This window comes from Nicotiana attenuata, chromosome 1 (genome assembly GCF_001879085.1).
Source record: "Nicotiana attenuata strain UT chromosome 1, NIATTr2, whole genome shotgun sequence".
NCBI classification, from domain to species: domain Eukaryota; kingdom Viridiplantae; phylum Streptophyta; class Magnoliopsida; order Solanales; family Solanaceae; genus Nicotiana; species Nicotiana attenuata.
The window spans coordinates 14,916,399-14,935,529 of NC_031989.1; the positions used below are offsets into that span (position 1 = coordinate 14,916,399).

At 36.3% G+C, this 19,131-nt stretch overlaps 1 protein-coding gene across 1 annotated transcript; it reads left to right on the forward strand.

Annotated features, from left to right (window-relative positions):
• On the forward strand, nt 8,565-11,662 carry LOC109205644 (1-aminocyclopropane-1-carboxylate synthase). The gene is made up of 4 exons (XM_019368410.1): nt 8,565-8,871; nt 9,070-9,201; nt 9,304-9,464; nt 10,432-11,662. Exons 1-4 carry the CDS (start codon nt 8,701-8,703, stop codon nt 11,438-11,440), a joined length of 1,473 nt encoding a protein of 490 aa, XP_019223955.1. The 5' UTR covers nt 8,565-8,700; the 3' UTR covers nt 11,441-11,662.

Genomic DNA, 19,131 nt, shown 5'->3' on the forward strand with positions numbered 1-19,131 from the left:
GGGCAGGCTGTGATGTGGTGAGTGAGCCGGCTGAGTTGCAGCCCGAACTGACGGGGCTGGCTATGATGTGCCTTGAACTGAATAAGCCGGTTGTGCTGCAGCCCAAACTGATGGGGCCGGCTGTGATGTGGCCTGAACCGAATGAGCCGGCTGTGCTGCAGCCCGAACTGATAGGGTCGGCTGTAATGTTGTCCTAACTGATGCAGTCTGATGTGCTGCGGCCTGGACTGAAGGTGTCAGTTGAAAAATTGATACCAACTGCGGCGTATCATCAAGATGTGAAGGTGTTGATTCAGTTGTTGATAAAGGTTGTGCTACACCTTGTGAAGTAGATGCTGGCTGAACTGACTTTTGCAAGTTCTGATAACGCTTGGCCCTTGACATATCTGGAATCAATAAAATAAACTGCATAAAACTATATACCAGAATGGTAAAAGATTGAACAATTTAATTACAAAGTTTCCTGTACAAGAGTCATACAATTACCATGTTAGTTGCTCTATAGAGAGCAATGAGATTTGCAATTAAGCACTTTTGAAGTACCTAATTAACAGAATCAAATAATCTATAATGCAATAGAAATCAATGAATCTCACAGTGGCACACAAATACTTGTCTGCTAGATCAGATGATCAAATGGACCCTTATTTTCATGCCATCAAACATGCAAACAGAAGATAAATGCGAAGTCTAGTGCATGGCAGAATCGATATTCGCTAATAATCATATTAAAGATGGTAATATACAACATGCATTAGAATGTCAATACACATCACACTATATATACCAATAAAGAATAGAAAGCTAGACAATAAAATTGAAGAAACTAAGAGCTTACTAGAGGAATGTAAAAGATATACTCATCTTCAGAAAAAAGACAAGTTTTAAACTTGAAGAAAACACTTGCCACAAATGTAGAAAATTAACATCCAGTACTTAGAAAATTATCTTTCTCACTCATATAAAATAGCCTAATTCCTAGTCAGACATATGCTTCTCTATTGCAACGTTGATATTCTCATAATTAACATAAAAAAATTGTTCCAATTCTTGTTGTTGGTATGGCTCATTCTCATAAATTTCTTCTTCAACAACATCTCCCATGTCAAACAAATCTCTTGGCTTTAGATGCACAGCAACACTCCATTCTTTATCAGTTTCATCATTAACATAGTAGACCATATTTGCTTGAGACGCTTCAATATAAGGATCATGGTCTCACGATCACCCGTGTGAATCAATCTAGAAAATTGACACAGTTAAATTTTCAAACATCTATTTTGAACCCTCTATCCCGAGTAGTGTCAGCCCACTGGCATTTGAAGAGCACAACCATAAATCGTCCATAATAATTAAGCTCAATTATGTATTCCAACTTCCCATAATATGGCAACTCTGCTTGTCTTGCATTTCTATCAGCATTAGATGCAATACAAGAGGTGTCAGAGGTAAGAAAAATTCCACTATTTTGAGTTTTCAATTCTTGTTCTGTAGACACAGTCCAAAACTTGAATCCATAATGTTATACGCAGTAAACCTTCTTGCATCTGGCATTGGACCTCGTGCTAAGAACTCCAAATCAGTAGATATTGTGTTTGCTATATCTGGATTCATGATCCGAACAAACAAAATTATTTTTATTAAATAATCTAAATTAATACAACTTATGCATAAACAGATATTAGCAATATTATTCACTCACTCGTTTTGGAAACAAAATCAGGAAACTCTTTATTAATTCTTCCCTCTACCTCTGTTGCAGAAGGTCTTCGACCTCTTGAATTCCTTTTAATGTGGTTCCTAAATTCACTACAGAGGAATCGCCTATATTAATTTAATCATTTCACTTTAAAAAATTTTCTAAAAAATAAATTACAATAAACTTTCTTACTCAATAAATGGTTTCACTACTGCGCAATTAAGTAACATATATCGATGAGCTTGAGCCTTCTCCAAAGGAGACAAGGAAAATATTGTGGAGCCTCCAATAGGTTTACCTTGTTGAGGGAACAAAGATGATACTTCAGAATCCTTATTATGATTTAGCTCATCGTTTACACGTTTAGGCCTATTTATCCTTGACTCGATACCCTCAAAATAACGAGAACAGAGAGTCAGAGCTTCTTTAACAATATAACCTTCAGCAATGGAACTTTCTGGTTGTGCTTTGTTCCCTACAAGAGACTTGAAATGACCTAACAATCTATAACGAAAATGAAATAGTATTAGAACAAGCATTCAATTCGAATTAATATTAAAAGTTTGATTTAAAGAATGTTATAAAATAATAAATTTTTACCTTTCAACAAAATACATCCATCGATAATGTACTGGACCACCTTGTATCACTTCATCTACTAGATGGATAGTTAAATGAACCATGACAGTGAAGAAAGATGGAAGGAACAAAATCTCTAAGTGACAAAGTGTGAGTACAATCCGATCTTGTAGCTTCTCTAGGTTAGATAGGCTCAAACTTTTCAAACAAAGATTTCTAAAAAAGGAAGAAAGCTCTACCAAGACTGCAACAACCTCATTCGGAAGCACATTTCAAATTGCAACAGGCAACAATTGTTCCATGATGATGTGACAATCATGACTTTTTAATCCGAAGATCCTCTTCTGATCCGGATCAATACAATCAGAGATATTACTTGAGTAACCATCCGGCACTGAAATATTCTTTAATGTTTTAAGGAAGGCGACTCTCTTCTCTTTTGGAATTGCAAATGCAGCAAGGCGATAATTCTCCTTCTCATCTGGCCAAAAATCACGCCTTATACCCATATCTTGTAGATCTTTTCGAGCCTTAACATGATCCTTTGATTTGTCTTTATCCATTAGCAAAGTGTATAAAATATTGTCAAACACATTCTTCTCAATGTGCATGACGTCCAAATTATGGCGCAACGAGTTGAATTCCCAATATGGAAGATTGAAGAATATGCTTTTTTTCTCCACTGCTGGGTTGCACCTTCCCCATCTTTTCTTTGTCTATTTCTTTTCTTTCTAGCATTCAACTCTACTGGCCTTCCAAAGGTAGCATCGATTTCTTTCACTTGTTGCAAAATGTCTGACCCCGATAACTTCCTCGACGGATTCCTCTCCTCTACATCTCCAAAAAATGATGACTCATCAATCTAAATTTGTGATTTCTTGCCAAAAATCGACGATGACCAATAAAGCACCATTTTCTACTATGAGGAAGTCAACAAGGTTCTGAGTCAAAATTACAAGAGGGGCATGCAAAATCAGTATGTGTGTTCCAACCAGATAAGATATCAAGACCAGGAAAATAACTGACTGTCCACATAAGAGCTGCTCGCATTCTAAATATTTCATTCTTTGATGAATCACAAGTTTCCACACCTTCACACCACAACTCATTCAACTCCTTAATAAGGGGTTGTAAGTATACATCTATATTATTACCCGCCGTACATGGACCCGGAATGATCATTGAGAGGATAAAATTTGGTTGCTTCATTCACAACCAAGGTGGAAGATTATATGGAACCAAAACCACTGGCCAAATGCTATAATTTATACTCATCGTTCCAAAAGGATTGAAACCATCACTATCTAGGCCTAATCGAACATTTCAGGGATCAGAAGCAAATTCAGGAAATATTGTATCAAACCTCTTCCATGCCTCACCATCTCTAGGATGCCTCATTATTCCATCATTGTTACTATGCTCCACATGCCATCTCATATGCTCTGCAGTCTTAGAACACATGAATAGTCTTTGTAACCTTGGTTTTAGTGGAAAGTAACGCAAAATTTTTGCAGGCTTTTTTTTCTTCTTCTTACTTGTAGCAGGCACGCGATTTTTGTTGCCCCTCTCATTAGGCTTCCATCTAGAAATGTGACAATACTTGCATGTTTCTTCATTAGCATCCTCTCCCCAGTACAACATGCAGTCATTTGGACAAGCATCTATCTTTATATAATCAAGACAAAATTTTTTGATGGTTTTCTTGGCCTCATAAAAAGAATCAGGGATACTTGCAAATTTAAATGCATCTCTCAATAGATCTAGTATCATAGTCTTTCCCTTGTCACTTAGCCCAGACAAACTCTTTATATGATACAACTTTAACAAAAACTCTAGCTTTGAGTACTTGGAACCTTTATACAATTCTTGACTTCCATCTCTAAGCAACTCAAAAAAGTCTTTACTATTTGAAGCAGGCATATCATTTAACATTTCTTCTTCTCTCTCTGTTTGTGATGAACCTACATCAATACTCTCATGTCTTAAGCCCTGAAATGCTTCATTAATCAATAAGTCCACTGAATTTTCAACAAGTAGTGTATCTTGAGTGACCTCTATGTTATTAAAGTTCTGCAACACATTTATTTCGCCATGAAAAACCCAAGTGACATAATCTTGAGGGAATGACTTGCAGATTAAATGATCGAACACTATGTCTCTAGTCAACCACTTCACAAAACCACATCTAGGACATGGACATTTTATTCTTTCTTCTATAGCTCCATTTTTAAATGCAAAATCTAAAATTTAATTCAATCCAAACAAATATTCATTTGTGTTCCTTGGCAATCGAATCCAAGATTTATCCATTGAAAAAATATTTGGAAAGATGTGAAACCTCTAAGAAGTGCAGCTAATGACCCAAAATCAAGTTAGTATGCCACCAGTAAGGACTCTTCTAGTCAGGAGAGTTTGATATAACCTACAAGATTTTCACGAGGAACAATAATTTAGTAACCTGTCAATTTTATAAGATTAGAGACATACTTTACAATTTTATAAGCTAAATAAAAGGGAATGTAAAGTTGGCTAATTATCTAGCATGAACAACAATGAGAACATATTCAGGTGAATACAGTAAAATATCATTGTAGGGAAGAAAAATAATGACGAAGAGCAACTGATGTTAAAGGTTTAATAACATGAGCTAATCTCACAGAACCTCAAGAACTTGTTGCAGAGCATGACACATTTCTATAGTTCTTGTAGAGACAAAATTGAAAAACAAGACAAGAACTACCACAAAAAAGTTATGTTCAACAATATGCTATCAGGTGTCTAATGCCTCTCCAAGAAGCAAAGCATAAAAAAACAAAATGCAGAGGAAGAGAGCTCATCATTCTTTCTTTTCTAACCTAGTTGTTTAAGAAAAGAATGTAACCTACATCAACCAATGAAGAGGGAACATTCTTCCTAGTGGGATGAAAACGATTCATTTCAAACAAACAGAATTCATGAACAAGCGTTACACAGTGCATACGCCAATAGAAGCAGTAATAACTGTCAACATTCATCCACTTCATGACCGTTCACTCAAATTTCCATCTCATGTTCAATATATTCAAATCAATACATGTTATTATCCAAACATGATATAGATAAGGTCAAATAGATCTATGGGTGAATGGCATAAATACTGGCAGTTCTATCATTTCAGAGGAATAAAAGTACAAAGGCATTTGAGACTTACCTAATCAATCAACTAAATAACTGAAATGAGCCAAATAAAGGCAGATATAGATAAATGAGTTCAGCAAATCCAGAAACTAAGCCCAGCAGCTACACATCTCCTTTAACAGCTTAAAATACCAATGAAATCCCAGAAAAGTGAAGCAGAAACAGTAGCAATTAGAAGAAAAGTGCAACTTTGAATCTTTCTCTTTTTTTGTTTCTGTTTTCTATTTCTGAAATGAGCCAAATCTTCTTTTGCTTAGAATAATTTTTTGCAGTATAAGTTAGAGTTAACGAATTCTCTGACGATCACTGATTTCATTGATTGTAAACCTTCGTTTCCATTGCTGTTATAAATTTTCAGCAATGGCTTACAGAGAGAATCTAAATCAAACCGCATGCAAAAACTACTAAAATTGGAGCAGAGAGAACCTAATCAAATCACGTACAGAAACTACTGAAATTCAGATATTAGGAAAACATAATAAAAACCCTAATTTGACCTTTCAACAGATTAGGAAGGAGAGGACAGAGAGCTCCAATTCGAGTTGTACCTTTTGCGACGAGATTCAGCTACAAGCACACTTCAAAAGTAATTGCTGAAATTCACATTACACAAATTAAAATCGCACAGATATCAAACTAAGAGGAATTAGAATCGGATATCAACTACTTTCGCAATGTCAGTCCCGAAAAATTACACAGATAAATTACTTAAATCAATGATAATTAAAATAATGGGACATTAAAGAGAGAAAGAGAACTTGCCATTTCAGAAGAGAGAAAGAATTTCTCTGAACCCTAAATCGTTAGAACCAAGGAGAGTTTTGAGAAAGATGAGCGCCTTTTTTAGGGCTTTTTTTATCAAGCTAAAAAGAAGAGACTGAAAAAAAAGAGGGAAGGTCAAAATAATGAAGGAAATATTGTGATTGTTAGCGCCTTTTTTTTAACTAGCGGAGGTTCTAGACGCCGCAAATTAAATTTTAGAGCGGAGGTTAATAAGACTCCCGTAATTAGATCCAATTTGGAGGGGGGGGGGGGGGGTTTCTTTAGAACCCCCGTAATAAAACCTCCACAAATAAACTATTTTTTTGTAGTGTTGGGCACGGATATCACGCCCTTTATTAATCGTGTGCGGTCATTTGGCAATGCCTTCCGAGGTCTCGTTATTCGTATCATATTCGAGGGCAGGTGTTTTGTTCGAGCTTTAATACGGGCGGCTCCCGACTTCGATCTCGACTGCACGCAGTTAAGTCCTCTCTTCGTTCGCCCCACCGGGAAATCGGGATGCTCGTTACCTCCGATATACAATATATAACTTAAATTCTTAATCGAAAAAATATACGTATGGTTCCTTGCATTACCATTGTTTCCGCACAAAGATTTGGTTAGGAAATGCAAATGATTTCGATTAGGGCAATATTATGTCCATAAGAATTTCTTGGTCGGTGCATTCAATAATTGAAATCAAACGTTTTAATTGAGTTTCTGAATTCTAAAGGAACCGTCCCACATGAATCTTGGATTGTTTGATTCATCAGAAGGAAATGGAACTACCCACGTTATCAAACACACAAAAAATACACACACACACACTCTAATTCAGTCAAGTCCCAATTGTCCAGACATGTTCTTGTTGACCTCCCAAAAAAACAAGAACAAGCAATCCCCATTTCAAGTAATAGTCGGTACTACGTACAGAAACAATTCGTTTCTCGTTGTCACAAGTTATGTCCTCTTTTTGGATATGAATAGTTCTATTACCAAACCAAAAGGCCGGGACCCAAAATGAATTCTACTACACTTCCTTCATTCCGTCCTTGTACGGAATTCAGATTTGGTACTATTACTAAATGTTTTAATCAAACACATTTTACTGTATTGATCTTTTCTTCTGTCATATTGGATAACTAAAGCTAACGTATTCTCTATTTTGGAAGAAGATTGAACAATACCCTAGTAGTCCATGCAATAAACGAGAATATTCGCCTTTGATCTACGTTGATCCAGGGTCAAACTATAGTGCATGAAAGTTGAAACTCTACCGGGGGCGGAGGCACAAGCCAACCTACGGGTTCGGCTGAACCCAATGGCTTTTATTCAAATAGTGTATTTAGTGTTTCGAAAAATTCATGAAATATGTATAAATATTAAATCTAGAACCCAGTCATTAATATTTGAAATCGTGGTTGCAAAATTCGGAACCTATTAATAGAATTCACTGACTCTAAATTCTTTATTAGTCGCTACTATTGGCTATCCAAATGTCATGATGTGGGCAACATATACAACTCGAGTTAATTAACAAGTATTTAGAACGTCAAATTCTATTCAGGTTATTATTTAGTACCATGTCCATTTTTGAATGTGGCAAATAATTTGAAACTGCTAATTATAATTATATAATTAATTATTTAGTTGATCCATCTCAGAAATAAAAATGACCCGCCCATAGAAAGCTGAAAAAAAATTCAACAATAACATAGTCAAATTTTACTACTATATGAAATTCCATTTGTGTTCTAATGACCAATATATACAAGCTTCGAAAAGTCATGGATGCATTTTCTATGTGCTGCTTGTTGGGAAACTTCCTCTAAGAAAACACAAGAATGAATTTTCCCACATTTTTATTTGGAGTATTTCCTATTTGATACCAAAATATTGTGATGAGCTTGGAATTCGAGCCTAACCAAGACTAAGCCAAGCAGCCCATGATAATTAAGCCTCCATTCAAATGAAAAATCAAAGCACCATTCTACTTGAAAAAGAAAAAAGAAATGAAAATAAAATACTGCTCCAGCTACTACCAAATTCAACCTTTTTTCTTTCTCACGTGTAGCTTCTAGCTTGAAACATTAAATTTCATTTCAGACGCAAGCAATTACGACTAAATTAGTCAAATACCCACTCGTCTAACCAACAAAAAGAAAGAGGAAAAAAAAAAGTAAGAATCATAGTTTATTTTACTTTCTTTCTTTTCTTAGGTACTTTTATTTTCCAAGCTTTTGAACATTGAAATAGACTTTTCTATTTTTATTGTCATCTAATATTCTCCTACGTTATTTGGTGTTTCGTCACTTCAGTCCTTCTCCCCTATATATATCCCTCACTTATTCCTCATTCTCTTCCCAACACCACTACAATCTAAGCAACCAGCTTTTCTATAGACAGAAGTAGTAGTCACATATCTATATATTGATACTTTTATTTTCTCCAATATTTTTTTCACTTTAAACTCGTTAAGAAAAATGGGATTTGAGAATGAGAAGAACAACTCGATCTTGTCTAAGCTCGCTACTAATGAAGAACATGGTGAAAACTCGCCGTATTTCGATGGATGGAAAGCATACGATAACGATCCTTTTCACCCTTTGAAGAACCCTAATGGTGTTATCCAAATGGGTCTTGCTGAAAATCAGGTTTTTACTCAAACTTATGATTCAGAATTCCTTTATGATTTCTATGTTCTTTACTATATATATTTGCTTTCTCTGAATTAAGAAGATGATGCATGCTTATATATATATATATATATATATATATATATATATATATATATATATATATATATATATATATATATTTTTCTCACCTCGGTTTATCAAATTTATTTGCAGCTTTGTTTTGACTTGATAGAGGAATGGATTAAGAGAAATCCAAACGCTTCAATTTGCACCACTGAAGGAATCAAATCTTTCAGGGCCATTGCCAACTTTCAAGATTATCACGGCCTACCTGAATTCAGAAGAGTGCGTATAGTATCACGCTCGTTATATATAGCCAGTTAAATTGTACTGATAGTGTAAAAACTCGTCACAACAATGAGTTTAATTATATTATATCCGTTGCAGGCTATTGCAAAATTTATGGAAAAAACAAGAGGGGAAAGAGTTACGTTTGATCCAGAGAGAGTAGTTATGGCTGGTGGTGCAACTGGAGCAAACGAAACAATAATATTTTGTTTGGCTGATGCAGGCGATGCATTTTTAGTACCTTCACCATACTACCCAGCGTATGTATTTTCGTTTTACTTATTATATTTTCATTTTTTTGCAATTTCTTGCATTCTCTAGAGAGTATATTTGATATTTCGTTTTCCGTATCTTTTTATCTTGATCATTACATTAAAGGAAACTAAAAGAAACAAGAAATAATGTGGGAGTTTATTGTGTCTCTTTATGTTGGACGGCGGAACCATTGACCTGGAGAATTTTATCTTAATTGTCGGGGTCATCCACGTAAGCTCTTCAATTTTTATATTTTCCTTTAGTGGAATCCAGTGGTGAAGTTGGATAAACAGCTCAGTATTCACACTATATTATATCATTCTCGTTAGTTGATTAGGGTAAATAAAAGAAATGGAATTAGTGATATGACAATTGTCAAACAGACAAGTAAACCCAAAATAAAAAGATGACTAAGGTATGTAGTGGTCAATTCTTCTGAACTTTTTAGCTTAATTGAGTACGCTCTTTCCTGCTTGACCATGACACTACCTAATAATATGAAACTTCAGACATTGATAACGACTTGTCAAAGATTTAAACGATACAAGTCAAGATTGCTGCTCCACTTGTACATATTTGTTTCACCAAATAAACAATTTAACAGTTTTAAGAAGGAAAAAAAAATAATATTCACATGAGGTACTTTCCTTTTTAGTTTGTTCCAAAACAAATGACATATTTCTAAATTTGAAAATAATTCAACTTTAAACTATGATAAGCTTTTATAGCCACACAAATGTCATGGCCCCACAAACCTTTACCCCTTAAGCTTTTAAGACCACAAGTTTCAAAAGTCTTCTTCTTTTTCTTAAACTTCGTGCCGAATCAAACTAACTCATCTAATATGAAACGGAGGGAGTAAGTCGAAAGACCCAGGATGTTACAATACTTTCTTTCTCTTTTTCATTTTGGTCAATTGTTCCATATATAGTACTCTTAACTAAAAAATTTTTTGGCAATTAACTAATGCAGATTTAACCGGGACTTAAGATGGAGAACTGGAGTACAACTCATTCCAATTCCTTGCGACAGCTCCAACAATTTCCAAATCACTACAAAAGCTGTGAATGAAGCATATGAAAATGCCCAGAAATCAAACATCAAAGTCAAAGGCTTGATTTTGACCAACCCATCAAATCCATTAGGCACCACTTTGGACAGAGACACACTGAAAAATTTCTTGACCTTCACCAACCAACACAACATCCACCTCGTCTGCGACGAAATTTACGCCGCAACTGTCTTTAATACACCTCAATTCGTCAGCATTGCTGAAATTCTCAACGACGAAATGAGCCATTGCAACAAAGATTTGGTTCATATTGTATACAGTCTTTCAAAAGACATGGGGTTGCCTGGATTTAGAGTCGGAATCGTGTATTCATTCAACGATGCCGTCGTTAATTGTGCTAGAAAAATGTCGAGTTTCGGTTTAGTTTCCACTCAAACACAATATTTGCTCGCTGAGATGTTATCCGACGAAAAATTCGTCTCAAATTTTCTAGCTGAAAGCTCAAAGAGGTTGGCGAAAAGGCACAAACATTTCACTAACGGACTCGAAGAAGTTGGAATTAAATGCTTGAGAAGCAATGCTGGACTTTTCTGTTGGATGGATTTGCGACCACTTTTGAAACAGTCAAATTTCGACGCTGAAATGTCATTATGGAAAGTTATTATAAACGACGTGAAGCTTAATGTCTCGCCTGGATCTTCATTTGATTGTCAAGAGCCAGGATTTTTCCGAGTTTGTTTCGCTAACATGGATGATGAAACTGTGGATATTGCATTAGCGAGGATTCGGAGGTTTGTGGGTGTTAAGGAAAGTGGAGATGAGACAACGGCGATGGAGAAGAAGCAGCAATGGAAAAAGAACAATTTACGACTTAGTTTCCCCAAAAGAATGTACGATGAAAGTGTTAATAATTTGTCACCACTTTCATCTCCTATCCCTCACTCACCACTCGTTCGAGCTAGAAATTAAAACGGAGGAATTAGTATTTATTTTTATTTTTATATAAGAAGAAGATAAAGGAAAAGAAAAGAAGAAGGTAGTAGAATGATTCTTTTCAGAAATAATTGTTATATAGTATGTATTTACTTGTACTGATCTATTGTGACATCATAATTTGTCTAATTAGATGCAAAAAGTCATGTGATCTGATTATGACTGAGGATTTGTTAGGAAATCAGAAAATGTTCTCAATGATCCTGGAATCTTTTAATTTCTTCGACTTTCTGGATTTGGTACAGGTAGAGTTATGTAACAAGGCTACTTCTAGTTGATAAATATACTCCAGTTTTTATTTTGGACGTGTGCTGGTATGGGATTCCACAATTACTCCTGAAAATCTACATTCATCAACAGCGTATATATTAGTACATCAATCCACGTGTACGCCTAATCCACATCTCAAATCTCAATAAAAGTACTATCAAACTATATGCAGTTTATGATTTTGCAAGGTTGTTGGAATAAGTTGACATAAGATACATACTAGTTCAAATAAATCGAGTCAGCAGTAGGATCTACATTTCTAAGTCTAGCGAGTTCTAAAATTCTTGTATTCCCTCTGTCAAATTAATCTGACATACTTTTCTTTTCTTTTTGGTCTCTCTAGAAAAAGACACATTTTATATTTAAAAATAATTTAACTTTAAATTTTTTATTTTATTCTTAATGAGAATAACCATGCAAGTACCTATAACCTATTCTAAACCACAAGTTTAAAAAGCTCTTTCTTTTCTTTCTTACACAATTGTGAGTATTATACTTTCCATTCGTTTCCTGACTCTATTAAATTTCTGCTTCTTTTTGTGCCATCTATCTAGTTTCTTTCTCATTCAGTGTCAATCTTTTCTTGGTGCCTAAAAGATGGCCTATCGATTTAGCATTCTGATCTAAAAACAATTCTTAATTTTCTTCTCTTTTTTCAACATAGCTAGCAACCATGATTGATCTTTGTTTTTTGAAATTTCGTATGCACAATATTAATACGAAACAAAACAATTTCACGAGCGTAGTCTTTCCCGAAAGGAGAGAAAAAAGGGATTATATATGGTAGTGATTCTGATTGTGGGTAAATGGAAAGAGTAAGAGAGCATGTAAGTAAATTCCTAATTGAAGTCCTTAATTGTCAACTTTATTTGACGAAAAAAATATTAACCCAAAAATAACAATTTTGCACAACCAAAGAGACCACGCTAACTCAAAATAGGAAAGAACATCTCACGTTATAATTCCTATATTGACCAGAGTGCCATATCTCTAATCCTTGTACTTTGTTTTTGGAAGCAGAAATTCGAGTTTTAGCGACCACAAAAAGCGACTAACGTTGGTCTGTTTATGCAAAATACCGACTAAAACCCGTCCAAACAGGCTTGGTCGGTATTTTAGTGGTCGCTTTTGTATACCAACCAAAGTTGGTCGCTAATTACCGACCAAAGTTGGTCGCAAAAGTAAAAGGACCAACTGTGTAATTTAAAGCACATACCGACCAACTTTGGCCGGTGACATATTTTAATGATTTAATTTTACCGACAAAGTTGGTCGGTGTATGTAAATTACGTTATATTATTAATTATTAAAATTTAAAGATTAGCGACCACAGTTGGTCGGTAAATTAAAATATAATTTTTTTTTAAAAATTAAAATTTAAAAATTAGCTACCAGAGTTGGTCGGTAAATGTGAAATCTGGGTAATCCTTGTTCATTAACCGACCAACTTTGGTCGGTAATTATTAATTTTTTTTTTTAAGATTAAGCGACCAACTTTGGTCGCTAATCAGAAGAATTTTTTTTAAAAAATTAAATACCGACCAACTTTGGTCAGTTTTCTAGGTTTTAATTTTGGTATAAAATGCCTGTTTTGGCAGCTAGACCACCTGCCAGCATACCAAAATTCCTAAACAGGCATTTTATGCCAACAACAACAACAACAACAACAACAATAACAACAACAACAACAACAACAACAACAACAATAATAAACAACAACAACAACAATAACAACAACAATAACAACAACAACACAACAATAACAACAACACAACAACAACAACAACAACAACAGCACAACAACAACAACAACAACAACAACAACACAATTCAATAAATACATTAAAACTAACAAATTAAAGATCAATAGAACTAAAAAATCCAAAACCAAGTTAATACTTGTTACAACTAGTTCAGAACCGGTTCTATTTGTCTAGTTAAAAGTATATACAAGTCAAGGAGTGTTTTGTATAACATCATCATCACCGTCTGATGAACTTTCATTTAAAAGACGGTATCGAGAAGGGTCTTGTGGAGGACGTGAAGAACGACCACGGGGAGGACGGGAGGAACGATCACGGGGAGGACGGAAGGAACACTCACGTTCAAGTCGAGCCTCTGGCGATGACTCACGAGACCGGGGCAACGGAAAAGCTCCAGTAGATAGGAGAGTTCTAATCTGAGCTTGCATGCCAAGGAATTGAGCATCTCTAACCCTTTCTCTTTCCTTGGCCGCTTCTAGCTCGGATGTGAGCTTTGTCACAGTCTCCCGCATAGCGGAGAGGCTCTCCCCATTAAGTTGCTCGCCTTGCGAGGAAGTTCCTATTCCTTGCATTCCACACTCATAGCGATGGAACTTTTTAGTAGGAAGCCCGTATACCTTCCCCCATTTTGGACCGCCAGCAGAATCCATTCATATTCTTTCAGCATTCTCATTTGAACGTTGGGTTGGCTCGCCCGATTCNGCCTATTTTGGCAGCTACACCACCTGCCAGCATACCAAAATTCCTAAACAGGCATTTTATGCCAACGGCAACAACAACAATAAACAACAACAACAACAACAATAACAACAACAACACAACAACAACAACAACAACAACAACAACAACAATAACAACAACAACAACAACAACAACTACCCAACAACAACAACAACAACAACACAATAAATTAAAACTAACAAATTAAAGTTCAATAGAACTAAAAAATCCAAAACCAAGTTAATACTTATTACAACTAGTTCAGAACCGATTGTATTTGTCTAGTTCAAAGTATATACAAGTCAAGGAGTGTTTTGTACAACATCATCATCACCGTCTGATGAACTTTCATCTAAAAGACGGTATCGAGAAGGGTCTTGTGGAGGACGTGAAGAACGACCACGGGGAGGATGGGAGGAACGATCACGGGGAGGACGGAAGGAACGCTCACGTTCAAGTTGAGCCTTTGGCGATGACTCACGAGACCGGGGCAACGGAAAAGCTCCAGTAGATAGGAGAGTTCTGATCTGAGCTTGCATGCCAAGGAATTGAGCATCTCTAACCCTTTCTCTTTCCTTGGCCGCTTCTATCTCGGATGTGAGCTTTGTTATAGTCTCCCGCATAGCGGAGAGGCTCTCCCCATTAAGTTGTTTGCCTTGCGAGGAAGTCCCTATTCCTTGCATTCCACACTTACAGCGATGGAATTTTTTAGTAGGAAGCCCGTATACCTTCCCCCATTTTGTACCGCCAGCAAACTCCATCCATATTCTTTCAGCATCCTCCTTCGAAGGTTGGGTTGGCTCGCCCGATTCACCAACTGGCTGAGTGCGGATGAATTTTTCCACGTTAGTTTGGTAGCGACCCTATACGAAAATTTAAATTAAATTATTATTTTAAAATTTATATAAAAGTAAATTAAATTACTTAAAGAAAAGTGAAAGCTTACATATACAGTCGAGGCCCGGTCCTCGACTCATCTTTCTTGATCCGTCTCTTTCTTCTTCTTTACAATATGCGTCTCCTTGAATAGCTCATCATGGTTCATTGGACGCCCCTACTTCTTTTCCTGAAAACAAATTAATTTAGTTAATAAACTGAATAGATATACTTTGAAAATTAAAATAATTTAAGCAATTATGTACCAATCTTCTTTTTATTGTCCCTAGGCTGACCGCACCTCCAGTGTGCAAGGAGCCTCCCTTCTCAGATGTGCGGGCTTTCTTTCCTTTCTCGCTCTTCTCTAAGAACTTTGCGGTAAGCCATTGCCTTTGCAAATCATCCCATAAATTTTGAAGTAACCAGTCAGGCTTCTTGTTCTTCTTTCTTGCTTCGGAGTAAGTATGCGACAATCGCTTGCGAGCTTTGTGATGAAAATTTGCAGCCACTTCCGTGCTATATCGGTGTTCCCATACACACTTGCTCTGTATTTCAAAAGTTAAATATTAAACAAGAAATATCATAAATATAAATTATTAAACTGCTTAAAAGAATATTTATACCTTAAATTGATTGAAAATTTCCTCCTTCAGCGAGAATGAGAAATCGGTCCAAGTCGCATAAGGGCCATCATAAAGCTTTCTGATGGCTTTGGTGATTATCCTCGTAGACCTATTACTCAGGATGAACCTGCAATTTAACAATAAAAACATATTAATATCTAAGTAAAAACTTTACAAAAAAAAAGAAGCAAAAATAACAAATAACTCTTACCCATCACCCTCAGGGACTATGATGATCCTGCCATATTGATCATAATGCACCTCCTCGTCATCATCAACATCATCGTCTAAAGCATGTATATCAGAGGGATGTGTGGACGGTGTAGGGGGGTTAGAGCTACTACCTCGCAGGCGAAGGCCTGAAATAGATGGAGTCGCTGATGAAGATGGATGCGATCCCTGTGACTGCGACATAGCTGGATGGACCTCAAGTGGCTGTGATATTGATGGCTGTAACCCGAGTGGCTGTGATCCATGTGGCTGTGACATGGATGAATGCGATCCATGCGATGCAGATGGCTGCGATCCACGTGGTCGTGAGGCAGTTGGACTGTATGTTGGACGTATAGTCCTATGGCCCTGTGATGAAAGACCTGGTGTCTGCATGAATGTGTAGGGCTCGTGATGCTGTGGCAGCTCAGTATAGCCGTGGGGTGGAGGATAAGACATAGGCATCTCTGTAGAGGGTGGACAAGAGGGAGTATTATTAACTACCCTCCTCTTTTCCTTCCTAGCCTTTTCTCGACCCCGAGAACCAGTAGGGTCATTGTTACCTTGACCCTTGCCTGCCATCTGCATAATATAATACATATTTAGATTGAAACATATAAGAAACTAGCTATAAAACGAGAGTTATTTAAAAAACTAACTTTCTAAAGCTCATCGACGTATTGTTCCTCGTCCGAGAATTCTTCGTCCTCACTTGTTTGAGCTTCATCAGTTGATTCTTCGTCCTCATTTTCTATAATTGTTACTTCATTTATATCAACTTCTTCCAATATGTGTTCAGGATGTTCCAAATCATTTTCTAGCTGATCGTCCACTATTTGGTGAACACCGGAGATATCGTTTTGATATGCAACATCTAACACATTCTCCACTTCCACCCTACCTACAGGCTTAGTTTTTATTACAACCCACCAATCGGACTTATTTCGCCGAAATGGATAAGGAGCATAATACACTTGCCTAACATTATGTGCAATTATGAAAGGATCATAGCGATCATACTCCCTCGTATGATTAACCTCAATTATGTTGTATTGATTGTGTACTCTTGTACCTCTTGTTCGATTTGGGTCAAACCACTTGCATCTAAAGAGTATCAATTTCTTTAATGGCCAACCTGTATATTCTAGTTCTATTATTTCTTTGAGCACACCATAATAATCAATATCTCCAACTTGGTTGCCATCACCACCTTGAACCCACACCCCGCTGTTATTGCTATTTTTATTTTTAGAGCAATCCTCTGTATGGAACTTATAACCATTCACTACGTACTTAGACATTGTTATGACCTCAAGCCCAGGTCCTCAATATATATCTTTCAAAATTGGTTTACACCATTATTTGGATTATTTACCTATATAGTGTTAAAAAAATTTGTAAGTTAGCATAACTTACAAACATTATTTGCGTACATAGTGTTAGACCATTATCAGGATAAACTTACAAATTGTTTGAACCACGTATCAAATCTCGTATATACAGCATCATGGCCAAATTGACCCACGAAGTAACTGTGACACATCAAATATTTTTAGTAGTTGCATCAAGATGTAATCACAGTAAATTTTATATTTTGAAAATGAGTAAATCAATACTTACTTGAGAAATGGTACAACTTCGGGACAATTTACCAACACATGAAGTGTAGCTGACTTGTACTCCATATCACTCAAACTTCTCTTTGTAACATCCTTAGAACATCGGCATGGTTGATTGAATATGGACATTGGCGGATATAATGGATCATTCAAACATTCGACCGTGTGCCTATTGGGCCTATTCCTAGAACATGGCACGTTACTCTCAAAATAATAAGAACAGAAATGAGCAGTTTCCTTTGCAAGATAAGCTTCGCATATAGATCATTCAATCCTATTCCTCTGCTTAACAAATTGTTTGCATTTGCCAATTGTCCTACATAATGTCATGTTAGCCAAGAACATTCAAATAAAACAGAAAATTACATCAAACTTATAATATTACCTCTCAAAGGGATACATCCATCTGCATTGAACAGGCCCTCCAAGTCGTGCCTCGTGTACAATGTGGATTGGAAGGTGTTCCATCACATCAAAAAAACCACATGGAAATATCTTTTCCATCTTACTAGAAGTTACACGAATGTTCTGATCCATCCAGAGTAGGTTTTCTTCCCTTAATGTGGTAGAACACAAGTCTTTGAAAAACAAACTAATCTCCGTGATGGGTTTCCAGATTCTTTCAGGCAAACCACAAAATGAATAGGCACTAAGGTCTCCATGAAAACATGACAGTCATGACTTTTCAAATGGCTCAACTTCCCTACCTCCACTATCTACTTTTTTCCCAACGGATTCGACGCTATAACCCTCATGCATCTTCAATTTCGTAACCCAATCACAAATTTGCCGTCTTTCCTCCAAAGTGAATGTGTAACTTGCTTTGGGCTTGAACACCTTACCATTGTTTGCTGTCTGCAAGTATAATTCAGGCCGCCTGCAATATTCTTGTAAGTCCATTCTAGCCTTCGGGTTATCCTTTGTCTTACCTTTAACATCCATCACTGTGTTGAACAAATTGTCAAAATAATTCTTCTCAATATGCATGACATCAAGGTTGTGACGGAGAAGATTATCCTTCCAATAAGGCAACTCCCAAAATATACTCTGTTTCGTCCAATTATGAGTAACACCATATCTGGGGAATCTATAAGGTGGAGCTTCAGTAACTTTACTGAAGTTCTGGACCCTCTCCCAAATTTCCTCACCTGAAAGTATCGGAAGTGGAGAATCATATTCCATTTTATTCTTCTTGAATGCATTTTTCATCCTTCTAAACTCATGATCAGGAGGCAAGAATTGACGATAACAATCAAACCATGATTGCTTTCGGCCATGTTTCAAAGTAAACGCTTTACCATTTTTCATGCAGTAAGGACAAGCTAGCTTCCCAGCAGTCATCCACCAAGACAACATTCCATACGCAGGAAAATCGTTAATAGTCCACATTAAATTAGCACGCAAATTGAAATTCTACTTGGTTGATATGTCATATGTTTCAACACCATCATACCACAATTGTTTTAGCTCATCGATCAAAGGTTGCAAATATACATCAATCAAACTTTTCGGATTACGTGGACCGGGGATAATACAATTTAAGAATATATATGGACTAGTCATGCACAACTCGGGTGGTAGATTAT

Excerpts from the sequence above, each read along its gene's own strand:
- LOC109205644 (XM_019368410.1), top strand. The coding sequence starts at position 8,701 with ATGGGATTTGAGAATGAGAAGAACAACTCGATCTTGTCTAAGCTCGCT. Across the intron at positions 8,872-9,069 it reads TGGGTCTTGCTGAAAATCAG|CTTTGTTTTGACTTGATAGA; the intron begins GTTTTTACTCAA and ends ATTTATTTGCAG. Across the intron at positions 9,465-10,431 it reads CCTTCACCATACTACCCAGC|ATTTAACCGGGACTTAAGAT; the intron begins GTATGTATTTTC and ends TAACTAATGCAG.